Source organism: Thamnophis elegans, chromosome Z (genome assembly GCF_009769535.1).
Source record: "Thamnophis elegans isolate rThaEle1 chromosome Z, rThaEle1.pri, whole genome shotgun sequence".
NCBI classification, from domain to species: domain Eukaryota; kingdom Metazoa; phylum Chordata; class Lepidosauria; order Squamata; family Colubridae; genus Thamnophis; species Thamnophis elegans.
Window position 1 is genome coordinate 65,807,364 of NC_045558.1, and position 13,944 is coordinate 65,821,307.

At 41.1% G+C, this 13,944-nt stretch overlaps 1 protein-coding gene across 3 annotated transcripts in view; it reads left to right on the top strand.

Annotated features, from left to right (window-relative positions):
* The window catches only part of FKBP9 (FKBP prolyl isomerase 9), a 72,393-nt gene that overhangs the window by 31,216 nt on the left and 27,233 nt on the right, over positions 1–13,944 (top strand). For all 3 annotated transcript variants that reach the window (XM_032234755.1, XM_032234754.1, XM_032234753.1), the window contains exons 3-5: positions 7,375–7,564; positions 8,680–8,825; positions 11,193–11,382. In XM_032234755.1, coding sequence (XP_032090646.1) covers positions 7,375–7,564; positions 8,680–8,825; positions 11,193–11,382 — 526 coding nt within the window. The remainder of the gene's footprint in view (positions 1–7,374; positions 7,565–8,679; positions 8,826–11,192; positions 11,383–13,944) is intronic.

Here is a 13,944-nt window from a genome sequence, read left to right on the forward strand (position 1 = left end):
AGTTTGTTAAAATAAGAGAAGAAGTTTAATTTAAGCCAACAGAAAAAATTAGGGTAGTAAAAAAAAATAGAGAAAAAAAGATCAGTCCATAGATTTCAAGCGGGGAAACAGGAAACGTTGCAGTTACTTCAATCCACAAAACATTGTTACAAACCAGAGCAGGAAATTTTCTAATAGCAGTCCAATAAGTATTAAATTCGCCGCTTTATTCTTACTTTGAGGACTAGTTATTTTTTTTTTAAAGTTTCTTAACGCAGATCTTCTGAAAGAAAAAAAAGAAAAAAAAACTCACCAGATGGAATGCTTTCGCTTCGTCTTTTCCTTCGGGAGCCGTCTCCAACTATGCCAGCCTGGGGGCTGTCTGTTTGTCTTCGGTTGGAAGCACTACCCTTGGGTCAATCAGGGACTTTGCGGTGTCCCTGTGACCAGCAAGGTTTTGGCTTCCCTGTCATTGTCTCTTCAGGATGGTTTAGGTCCTACCAGACCGTCCAAGGACAAAAGTTTCATCAGCGGACTTGGACTGTCGAGTCAGCGCGATGTGTCGTTACAATGTTGGCTCCTCCTTCTCGAGAGTCTTACTAATATTGATGGTGCTATGATGCCTTACTGGTTTAATTTTATTGAAATAAGATATTTAAGTTCTCAGTGTTCAAAATTTTCTCTCCTTCAGTTCCTTTCTAAAATCATTGAAAGGACTTGGTGAGTATTTTGATAATTTATTTAGGAAAAAAAGGAAGTAGTTTTGCTTTATTTGTAGTCTACAAATAAAGCAAAACTACTATTCTTTGATGCAAAAAAAGATTGCATCATGATTAATACAGTATAGCCTCACCTACTTTCCAGCATTGGAAACAGAATTTTGAGTTGCAAACTGAAGACATCTGAAGAAGCCAGTTTCTGAAAGTTATATAGTAAGATGCAGTAGCAATATTCGCTGCCATGATAGTAGGCCAAAATAGTCACTAGATATTTGTGTTTAAACATTACATTTATTTTTTAATTTAGGTATTAAAATGGAATTAAAATGGGTGATAACACATTATAAACATCATACACAACACATTATTACTGTATTTTTTGGAGTATAAGACGTACCTTCCCATTCCCAAAACGGGTGAAAATCTGAATGTGTCTTATACACTGAATGCAGCATTTTTGGCCTCCCAAAACCCTGCCCCCTTCACAAAAATGGATGTGCAGAGGGTTTGGGAGCCCTGCAAAGTGCTCCTGGGGGCTGGGGAGGGCAAAAATGAATGAATACGAGAGTACTCTATAAGCCTCCTAAAAGTTATACATTTCCTAAAAGTTATGCATTTCCTTTTTTTGGCAAAAAACGGGCCTGTTTTCGCAAAAAAAAAACAAAAAAAAACGAGGCAATTTTTCTTCCTTTCCTCCCCTCAGCCCCCTGGAGAACTTTGCAGGATTCTCAAATTCTCTGCATGCTCCATTTTCATAAAAATTAAGCGTACAGAGGGTTCGGGAGGTCTGCAGAATGCAAAAACTTTTTAAAAAAATTTACCTCTTCAAAATTTTGGTGTGTGTTATACACTGAAAAATACAGTGGGTATTTTACTTTGGGCTGATTATACTTTTGTTCCATCTTTTAATAATTTCTCCTGTAACTCACTAGGATTGTTCACAGGTAACAGGTCAGAAATGGTTTGTGATTGAAATACCATACCTCTTTAATGTAGGTCACATGTGCAATGCATCTAAAAAATAGTGATGTTTTAATCAGATAGTCATAGTCACATGACTTTTTGAAAATTCTTTCCGTAATACCCCTGTAACTCACTAAATTAAAACATTTGACTAGTCTAAGAGTCATTTTTAACATGGTTTGAAAAACAGCTTTTCATAAAAATTTTTTGTTGTGACAGGAATTACTTGGAGGACAGTTTGATTTGTTTCTTATATCTGCACTCAAGAACTTAACCCAAATCTGGAAGGACAGGTAGTCTTTGATTTACAACCACAATTGTCCAAAATTTCTGTTACTAAGCAAAAAGTTGTTAATTGAATTTTGTCTCATTTTGCAACCTTTCTTGTCACAATTGTTAAGTGAATCATTGTGCTTGTTAACAGTTGTTAAGGGAATCTGGTTTCCCCATTGAATTTGCTTGTTAGAAAGTTGTAAAAAGTGATCACATGCCCCTGGGTAATAAATGCCAAGAGTCTAAATTTTGATCATGTAACTTTGGGAGTGCTGCAATGGTTGTAAATGTGAAAATGGTCATAAGCCATTTTTTCAGTGCCATTGTAGTTTTAAACACTTACTAAATAAACTGTTGTAATTTATGGACTACCTGTATCTTTCAAGTTAGAAGTTTTAGTTTTGTTGAAAATATTGGAAAGAAAAACTGTATAACTAAATGTTTTTTTTCTTCATTGCTTTCATAAATGAGACATTGGTGTTATTTTGTATGTGGTCATTTTTAATAGCAGATGCTATGATTTTAATTATGTTTTGAGAATAAAGATGTTATAAGTTTTAAGTATCTAAATCAAACATATATTGTGTATTGCCAAAATTATGACTATCGTTTGTGTTCTGCCAGGCCTGGAGCTTGGGTCATGTTCAAGCTGCTACTACAACCAGGCAGAAAGCCATGCAGTGCATTAGAATTGGCTCCCCCTACCTCTCCCTGGCTGGTGGGCCTGCTGCATAGCTGCTGTTGGCCTCACGGGGCCTCATCGCCGTCCTGGCTGCACTTCTCTCAGCAGCCGTGTGGACTGCTCCTGTCTGGCATGGGGCAACTAGGCCCAGATTTCTGGAGCCCGTCACCCATTGCTGGCCTGTCAGGGCCCCCTTTGCCAGTGGTTGCGCTGCCATGTGTAAGCTCCGTTGCGGCCCTACAGTGGGACAGAGGAGGGAAGTGAGATCACCCCTTCTTCCTTTACACCCCAAAACCCTGTCTTCCCTGGCTGCCGAGTCCCCGGCCTGCACCCCTATCATTGGTGCAAGACACACAACTCAATGTTACCCGCGGAGGCATCTCAGTATAATGTTTTGCCGCAGCTTTAGAGCAAACCTCTGCCTTCCCTGCGCAGGATAGCAAGGCTGAAGGCTTCTGATTGAGCATTTTTGGGATGTATGTTTGTCCAGGGCTCCCCAAAGAAAGGACAATCAGCATGAAAATGGGTGGGGGGATTTTTCTGTTGATTGTTGTGGGAGGGGCTTTGGATATCTGAGCCTAGTTGCCCCATGCCAGGCAGAAACAACCCAGTAGGGCTGCTGAGAGCAGCGCAGTGAGAAGGGCAATGAGGCCCCTCGAGGCCAGCAACAACAGGCCCAGCAGGTGGACATACGTGGGGGGGAGCCAAGGCCTCCAGCCTTGCAATGCTGCGCAGCTGCGGCAGAGCGTTGTACTGGAGACGTCCGCAGGTAACATTTCTGAAATGTTAATTTTTAACACCTCCCTCTGTACGTCTTCGGCACAAGGAAAAAATCAGCAATAAAATTGGGGGGGGGGGGCTAGGGGGGTTCTGGAAATTGGAATCCACAAGTCCTAAAATGGTTAAGTGGTTGCCCATGCTGCTGCTGGCCTTGCATGGGCTCCCGGCAACCTGCTCTCAGTTGTCCTTCTGGGCTGGTCCTGCCTGGTATAATGAAGGTCGCGTTGTGCTGATAACTTGGCCCATTGCAGCCTTGGGCAAGCAGACAGTGGGATGGAGAGGGCGGGGCCAGCGGTAGCTGCACTCCCACTCCTGTCAGCCCTCACATTCGATGCCTCCATGTTAAAAAAAACAAGACCTTCCCAAAGTTAAGCCCGAGTGCTTATTTTCAAGCCCATTTTTGAGGAAACATGGTAAATAATAAACGTATACTTTTCTCTTGGCCCATTATTAATACATTAAACAAACAAAGGTAATTAAAAGGCAAGCTTATGCTAAAATTTTCAGGACTATATCCTATAGTTTCCCAAAGTAAGTTTCGTTTGGGAATATATAGCAGTGTCTTACATTGCTGTACATCAGCAGGAAAAGCAAAAATAAAGAATAGCAGCTCACTGCGAAAATGGACTTAAAATAGTTTCTGTCTAAATCTGCATTATATTTTGGTTTTTCTAACTATGGTTTGCCTGTTTTAGCGTCTTGTGATAGTCAACTTTTATAGTTTGTGTAGACTGTGATGGATGTCTTAATATAGTGTTTCTTAAATTTTTAATCTTCTCACTTTAAAAATGTATGGTAAATTCCTAAAGAGATTTTATTAATATGCATTGTATTTATTCACATTTGCCATACTAAAAATCAAAATTGATGTATTCACTTTTGCTACTGGTTCTTATGATCATTTAATGGGAATTGTAATATTGTATTATTTTTAATATATGAGCAAATACTTTGATTATGCAAACCTTGAGCAACCCCCAGGAGTCCTAGGACCATATTTTAAGAAACAATGTTTTAGTGTAAATTTGTAAGTTGTATAGATTCTGTTATTGTGTTAGTTTAGTCATACTTAGAATTGATTTCTTGAAAAAATAAAGTCCAAATTCATTGTATTAGCCTAATGGATGGACATTAGATGATTAAAAATGGTGAATTTATAAAAATTTACTGTAATTTTTCAGAAATAAAATTGTATTATGATTTATCTTTCATCTAAAATATGATAACTAATACCGTGTTTCATCCACGGCAGGGTTCAAGGAAATGGCAATTGGCAGTAAAATCCCCCCCCCCCTTTTCCTGCCAATTGTCCTTCCTTGAGTCCAGCACAAACACACATCCCAAAAAGACTCCATCTGAAACTTTCGGCCTGTTCTTGAAGGGGTTGTGAGGCCCAAGGAGCCTCCTGCTTTTGCAGTCAATTGAAGCTGTGCTTCTTGGAGGTGACACCAGGAGTGCACACACAGATCAGCTGTTTCAGGAAGACAGTTGGTGCCTTCGCTTGGTCTCCTGACCAAGTTGCTGGTGCACTAAGACTGATATTGAAGAGGGCACGTGGGGCCTCCTGCTTTTGCAGCCTCAATCGGCTGATCATCCACAGATCAGCTGTTCCATGGACAGAGCTACTAGTAAGACCGTTAGGCAAGGAGGCATGAGGGGCAGCTTACCCCTTCTTCCCGTTACATGGGGGGAGGGAATTACCATATTTTTTGGAGTATAAGACGCACTGGAGTATAACACGCATCTTAATTTTGGGGGAGTAAAACAAGAAAAAAAGTTTCTGCCTCTGCCTACCAGGATCCATCAGTATTAATCTGGCTAGCGTTCTTGAGGCAAACAGCAGGTGGAATCAACTGTTCCAGGCTGCAGGGATTGCCACCTACCATCGCCACCTCTGTGCCTTGCATTTTTGGGTGGTTCCAGGCTGCGGGAATCCTTACTTCCACTCAGATTTTGATAATAATCTTTTTATCCATTTGAAACAAATCCTATCACCCTATGCTATTTAGCTGGAAGGGGTGGGGTGGGGTATGATTTTCATGGGAGCAGAAGAGGGACTTGCCTCCACTCCCGAGATGCCCCGTCTACCTACCTATAACTGCAGGCATTGAAAGCCTGGCTTTCTTGCAGCAAGTCCAACAGAGAGGCAGCACTTTAGTCCTTTTGGATGCTGCCATCTCATAAACATGTTCTGGGCTTCCCAGCAAGCTCTCTACACCATTGCTGTTTCCCAAAGCGGCCCTGGGAAGCATGAGGGTCAAGATTCGGTTGGTGAAGCGGGCACTGCGCAGGAGGCGTAAGACAGTTGCCGTGATCTCCACCGCCTGGAATGCCTTCATTTCAGATTTGCTGCCTTCTTCACGCCTGGTTGAAGATCCATCACCCTCTTCCTTACATATTTATACAATAAGACAGCTTTATTATCATGACAGCCATTTACCAAGAAACTTTGTAATGGGAAGAATGGGGGGGGGGCCCTCCTGCTGTGAAGGTTTTTGGTATCCAGGGGGGGGGGGGGAAGCTTTTTCAGGTGGCAACACCACTATTCCCTCCCCAATTGCAAAAATGGCCTGTGGTTCTGAAATGAAGGCGTTTCAGGTGGCAGATCTGGCCAGGAGGAAAGAGAAAGTGAGTCTGCAGTGCCCACGTTCGGGGAGGGAATAGTGGCAGTGCCACCCAAAAAAGCTTTCCTTCCTGATATCAAAAACCTAGTGTGCGAAAGGCTGCTTTGGCTCCTGTCACCGAGTACAGGCTTTACAGCCGGAAGGGTTTCTCTCTTCCCCCCCTCCCATTATAAAGTTTCCTGGTAGGAGAACCATACAAATTGCTCCCCTGACAGCTGACCTGCAAGGACTGCTTAATCAGGATTGGGGGGGGGGGATGTATCCCCATTCCACGCTCTTTCCCCCTTGCCCAAGCTCTCCTCTGAGCTCTTCCCCACCATGCGTGGACAAAGGCAAAGGAGCCAGCAGCAGGGGAGAGGGGGGAGCCTGGCAGTGGGAGCTTGTCCATCCAGATGGAGCCACAATCAGAAGCGGAGGCAATTCATCTTTTGCTCAAATGGCTGTCATGATAATAAAACACTCTTTATTGTATAAATATGTAGGGAAGAGTGTGGTGGATTTTCAACTGGGCGTGAAGAAAGCAGCAGATCTGAAACAAAGGCATTCCGGGTGGTGGAGATCACGGCAACTGTCTTATGCCTCCTGCACAGTGCCCGCTTCGCCAACCAAATCACGACCCTCATGCTTCCAAGGGCCACTTCGGAAAGCAGCAAAGGTGTAGGGGGCTTGCTGGGAACCCCGGCAATGTGTTTATGAGATGGCAGCATCCAGAAGAACTAAAGGGCTGCGTCTCTTATCAGGCTTGCTGCAAGAAAGCCAGGCTTTCAATGCCTACGGTTATAGGTAAGTCTCGGGAGTGGAGCCTTTGGTGCCAAGTCCCTCTTCTGCCCTCATGAAAATCATTCCCCACCCCACCCCTCCAGTTAAATAGCATAGGGTGATAGAGTTTGTTTTAAATGGATAAAAAGATTGTTATCAAAATCCGAGTGGAGGTGAGGATCCCCGCAGCCTGGAACCACCCGAAAATGAGACGTGCGGATTGGGTGGGGTGGTGGGGTGGTGTTACATTTGGAGTATAAGACGCACCCAGATTTTCACACTCTTTTTTGAGGTAAAAAGGTGTGTCTTATACTCTGAAAAATACAGTAAGACTTCCCTGAAAATAAGACCTGGTGCCTTTTTTGATGGCCCCAAAAATATAAGATGCAGTCTTATTTACAGGGGAAATACAATATATTTGTTGCATTGTATATAAATCTAAAAAAAAAAAAGAATTCGCTTTCTCTGCATTTCTTTCTATTGCTGGTACAGGATGTTGGATATAATAATCAGAAAAATAGCCTTTTTAAAAAAAATACTTGTAGCTGGTGAATAATTAGATTCAATTCCTTTTTAATATCTTTTGCATCCCCAGCCAGTGTACTTCTTGCAAATTCTGTTCTGAATTTTGATGTCCTTCTGGTTGATGTTTGGAATTCTGAAGACCAAGTTGAAATTCAGACTTATCACAAGCCAGAAAATTGTACAAGGACAATTCAGGTGTCTGATTTTGTAAGATACCATTATAATGGAACATTTTTAGATGGAACACTATTTGACTCAAGGTATCAATAAAATATTTTGCCTTTTTCATATATTGGTGGGATATAAACATATATGATTGTACAGATGTGCAATGCAGACCCCAAATGAACAAAGATACAGTATTAGCTTTTCTTCTTCCTTATATCCTTTCGCTGGATGACATGAGTATTATCCAGTCAAATTAAATGTTAAATCCAACTTGGAAACAATTTGGTTTTGTAAATTTCTACTAGAATAAAATCAATGTTTTAATTTTCAGTGATCTGTTAAATAAGGTTAACATTTGCACTGCTTGAATAGAAATATATACATCTTATTATATTTATTTATACTGTGCTGATTCTTGCTGTTAATATTTATGCATTACTTAATTTTTAAAAAAAAATAAAATAATATTAGTCATTTAAAATGTTGAAATATTAAACAATCCTAATAATGAAGTTCAGTCTCCTTTAGTTTGGTAATGCTTATAAATTTCTTGTTTATTTCCTCTAAGGCCCTTTTTGTCTCCTTTTTCCATTGTTTGTGTACTATCATTGCAAATATTAACTAAATACTATAAAGGACTAATAAAAGGAAGAATTTATGAAAAGTTCAGTGTTTTATATTTGATGGCAGAAAGGTACATATATCTAATACTTGTTTGCAACTCCTGAAACAAATGTGTATTTCTAGATTTCACACTCAGCTATGGAAGGCTATTACATGGATCTGGACAAACATAGTGCACCAGACTATGGAGGTACCAAAGTAAGACTGTCTCCAAGTGGTACCTCCACATAATCTGGTGCATCTTTCTTCCTTCAGATCTAAAGCATGAGGTATTTTTATTATTAATTCAGTGCGTAATTAAAAATATTAACTTTTTTGCCATCTGTAAAACTCTTTAATGATGTATTGATTTTTATGCCATCCATGACACTTGGATTGGACCTTTAACGACTGCTTGTCCACGCTCTATGTAGTCTTTTGAATTATACCATGAATAGTTCTAGTAACATAAAATTTTTGTGTGTGTTGAGAACAAGGCAAATACACATTCTCTTGTTTTGTTATATTTCATTCTCTTGTTTTTTTTTACTCTGCACTAAAATGAAGAGATCTGGAATTCACTGGTATTTATTTATATCTTCAGTCACAATAGAATGCGAACTTATGACACTTATGTAGGAATTGGGTGGTTAATCCCTGGAATGGACAAAGGTCTTCTTGGAATGTGTGTAGGAGAAAAGCGCATAATCACAGTACCACCTTTCTTGGCATATGGAGAGGATGGAGATGGTAAATCATTTTGCTTTTTTGCAGAGAAATCGGCAGGATTTTTACTGTATTTTGATTAATCTGAAAGTTTACTCATTCCTAATTGGCATTCTAAAGCAGGGGTCTCAAACTCAATTTTATTGAGGGCCGCATCAGCATTGCAGTTGACCTCAGGTGGGCATGATCAGGTGGTCACCGTTGACTAGGTGGGTGTGGCCAGTTCGATGTTGCTTGCATTGGGGGCTGCCTGTGGGGGACTAGGCAGGTGTGAGGGATTCAGGTGTCTTCGACATAGGGGGGTGGGACCAGGGCTGATGCTGGGGCTTGATCCACCAGAGAGCAAAGACAGATGGTGCAGTCACAATGAGGCAGCCCAGCCAGTTGCTGTCACCACCACACTGTGGCCCCTGTGTGCTCAGCCCTTGTTGTCCAACCTAGTCCTCCAGCAAGCCTGTTCCCTGCCCTTCCCCATTGCCAGGGTCATTGGGGATGGGTGGGCAGGGGACAAGCTTGCTGGAGAATGAAGTTGAATGTTGGGGGCTGAGTGTGCAAGGGCCACGGTGTGGAGGTGATGGGGACTGGCTGGGCTGCCTCACCATGACCCCAACATCTATCTTTGCTTGCCTGGATCATGTGCCTCCTCCTACCAAGCCTCTGCCTGCTGCTTGGAGGATCGGCCCAGCGATCCCAGTGTTCAGATCCACCTGCACTGTATGGACTGTGGAGTCTCAGTTGTCTCTTGGGGATTGGGGCTCCCCACTGTTTCTGTTTGCTGGGGCGGTCATGGTGGGACACCGGGTGGAAAGCTCATCACGCTCTGAGCCTTCTAGCTCATTCTAGCTCTGTGTGGCAGAACTAGAAGACGAGGTTGGCTGGCGAAGGCTGAGTGTGCAGGGGGCATGACGCGGCACCAACCCTGCCCCGCCACCTGCCTGGCATCGGCAGCAGGCGGGGGTAGAGGCATGGGGGGGGAACCAGACGGTCTAGCCAGCCGGACACCTGCCCTGTCCCAGCTGCAGCAGCTACAGGCAAGTGAAGACAGGTGGTGAAACAGTGGTGGGTAGATGGCCGTCCAATGTGAAGCGTTTCCCGAATGCCACTGTCTCCGTCTGCTGCTTAGAGAGCTGGCCCAGTAGTATAGTGCTCCGTCCCCCAACTGAGCTATGTAGGCTGAGAAGGGCCGGTGGGTTGCTGCTGCTGCCGGACACTGCCAGCCCCTAGATGCTTGCTGCCTCCTGTGCATCTGGCTGGGGTGGACTGGCGGCAGGGGACAGTCCCTTGCCACCTCCAGGGTTTGTGTCCATCATAGGCCAAATCTGCCCCACTGGCCTTGTGTTTGGCATGTGCTCTAATACAAATAAGTGTTATGATTGAACAACATAAAATTTATTTGTTGTTAACTTTATTAATTTATATCACCGCCCATCTGACCAAGGATTACTCTGGGTGGCTAATTTTATTAATTAAATTTATATGGCTGCCCATCTGACCAAAGATTCTCTGGGTGGCATGCAATATTTCATAAAAAAAACAATGTAAGCAAAACCATCATATCATATAAAATCATATACATTTATAAAAATCAGTATTACAAATTAGATATTATTAAAATTAAACGCCATTGAAAGTAGTGGAGCATCTAAAATTTCATCCTTTTTTCCTCCTCTATTATATGATTTAAACTATTTTTACATAATTCGTTTTGGGATGTTGCACATGGTGTTTATGTAATTCATTAACTTTAATAAACATCTTATTTTTAACTTGCTTAATACAAAGACATTTTTTAAAGGATAACTTTTTTTCCTTGTTACAAGGGAGGAAGGGGAAGGAGCATAATAAAGAAAAGTCACCAAGAAAGATGAAAAATAACAGCAGACTCCAGAAGATGACTTCCCCATTATTTTATCACAAATAAGATTTATTTGCATTTGAATTGGATATGTTCCAACAAAACAGATTTTTAATTTAAAATGAAATTGATACCACAGAAACAGGAAAACTTGGAAATCTAATTATATTATTAAATTTAAATAATATATACATAAATATTATTTAAATAATATGAGATCCCTTTAAATTTGGATATATATCTTGTCTCCATGAAGGAACATTGCAATAGAGATGGACTAATCAATTTCATTTGGAGGTGTTCATGTAGGGTAGCTAGGCCTTTATCTACTCAAGAATATTTGCATAATTAAAAACTGCAGAATAAGGTCTAAAAGTTCAACAACAAACAGGAGATCAAAACTGGATTTATGCCAGTTTTATTCCTTCCAATAGTGAACATTATGCAGATAGCCTCAAACTGATACCAAAAGAAGGTACACCAAATGATATTCAAAAATTCATTGTTTGTTTATTTTCTGTATACTTTGTTTACAGGGAAAGAAATACCTGGCCAAGCTTCTCTTGTCTTTGATGTAGCTCTTCTAGATCTACACAATCCTAAAGACAGGGTTAATATAGAAAAACTGTTTGTGCCAAAGTTGTGTGAACGTCACACCCAAATTGGGGACTTCCTCAGGTATCACTATAATGGTACTCTTCTTGATGGAACAGTATTTGATTCCAGGTAAGCATGTAATTAAGCATCAAATATATTCTGTATATATTCCTAGCACTCCTTGGCTACTTTTTCCAGTAGCTTTTTTGTTAGAAAGCTTTTTAAATTTCTGGGTATAAATATATTAGTAATTAATAAGATTGATTATGTACATCAAGTTGGTGTCAGTCTTAGCAACCATATAGATGGATTTTCTCCAGGAAATAAACAATAAACCAATAAAATAAATTAAGAATTTCACCCAGATACTTTTGATGGGAGCAACTTTTCCCCCTTAATTTTCTTCCTTTAATAAAGCCATAAGCTGAGCCTATAAAACATTAGATGTACAAATTTAGGAACATCTGCATTTGAAGTTCATACAATTTTATTAGTAAATGGTTCAGTAATTATTAGAATAATTTTAGTGTATAAATTTTTGCGTTTTCTATTTATTGAATTGAGAGAAAAATACTGTTGATAAATGTAATGTAAAATAAATGTCAGGACACTCTTTTTTTCAATCCAACGGGCATACTTGTCCTCTGAGTTATGTTCATTCCAATGCAAGTAAGTAAAGTAGTAGGAATAACACTTAGATTATATACTGTTTTACAGTGCTTTACAGCCCTCTCTAAGCAATTTACAGAGTCAGCATTTTGCCCCCAACAATTTGGGTCCTCATTTTACCAACCTCTGAAGGATGGAAAGTTGAGTCAACCTTGAGCCAGTGAGACCCGAACTGCCAAATTGCTGGTAGCTGGTGATCAGTGGAAGTAGCCTGCAGTACTGCGTTCTAACCACTGTGCCACCTAAAGCCTATCAAAATATATAGAGAGCAAGAATGAAAAAGGAATTTAGATTTAATTATATTAAAGTAAGTTAAATTAACTTAAAGCCCTCTGTCTTTCTGTTTCTGTCTGTTTGCCTGCCTGCCTGCTTGCCTGCCTGCCTGCCTGCCTGCCTACTGTGTTTTCCTGAAAAATAAGCCCTGCCCCCCCAAATAGGCCCTAGTTAAGGCCCCATCTATTTCAGTGTGCCTGGTTGCATGGGGTGGGCTGAGGCACATGGGTAAAAATTTAAGCTAGGACAGAGATGAGGGTGGGGGTGGAGCTGCTTACCTTTGGACAGTTGCAGCCAGGGCTTGCACACCCCGACACCTGCCTCACCTTGCTGGCCCACTTCTGTGATTGCTTGCCACCGCTTGTGCCCATTGCTGTTATGGCCCGCCAGTGGAGCTGGTGGCAGACTCAGACAGTGAGGAGGTTGAGTCTGGGGCAGGCTCTGATGAGTGCTCTGCATCAGAGGCAGAGATGGGGCCAGGGCCGTCTGACAGTTATCAGCTGCCTTTGAAGTTGGACATCAGTTGGGCAGAAGAACAGCTGGAGGCTGTTCTCAGTGAATGGGGAATAAAAAGGAGCGAAATGGGAGTTGAATTTGCAGGAGACAATTAGTTTAATTCATTAGGGTAAAGATCTGTTCCTGACTTCTTGCCAAGTATTGTCTGCTACAGAATGGCATTTGGAAGATATCAGTCTGGCAGCTCTCCAAATCTGGTAAAGGTCTGTAGTTTTGAAATCTCTTGAAAGACTGTTGGCTGGGACTTTGTTGGAGAGGAATTCTCTTTAAACTAAATAAAAGGGGTTTTATCAGGATGATAAAACTTTGTGCTTTTGGGAAGCCTAGGTCAGAACAATTGCCCCTTGGCCTCTGTTTAGCTGTCAGGCCTTCAGGAAAGGCCTCTTATAGCTGATAAAATAGCTTTGGATTAACATGCGTGTTTCTTGACTGCAGAGGCCTTTCCTGAAGTCCTCTAACAGCAAAATAAGGTTGGGGGCACCACACATGTAATTCCAGAGCCTATTTTCTGGGCCTTTCCTGAAGGCATCTGACAGCAAAATGGAAGCTGGGGCCAACGGCAGCAAGCAGCCTCAGAAAAAGTGGGCAGGTCTGTCAGTGCTGTTGCCGCCATGAGGTGAGACAAGAAATCTCCTGAAAATAAGACCTAGTGGCTCTTTGAAAGGAAAAAAATATAAGATTGGGCCTTATTTGGGGGGAAACGCACTGTCTGTGTCTGTCTGTCTGTCTGTCTGTCTATCATGTAATAAAGGAGAATATTGAGAATACACACAACAATAAAAAAACAAAAAAACCACACAAAAAAACCATCACATATAGCATGTCGTTTGGTTACAGGTGTTTTAACATCCATATGCTCGAATAATATTTACCATCTCAGATTTTTCATCTAGTATAACTAAATACTTCACTTTCATTGTAGAATATATATTCAGTTACCATTAGTATTATTTTTTTTCCAGAAAACCATGTTTCCCTTACATTCTTGATTATCTATTTTATAACAGTTAAAATTATTATCAATAACAAGATATCATTATAGTACGTTCTTACGTTATACATTATATTACCAGTCCTCTATTAAGTATACATAAAATCATTATTATCCTTATCCTTTTTAAAGCAAAAAGTTCTAAAGTATTCATTCTCCAGTGCACTACTCAGAGAGTCCAAATGCTGGGTTAACACAGCCTATCTGCCCTTGGACTGAGTGAAGTTTTTGTTGACCACGCC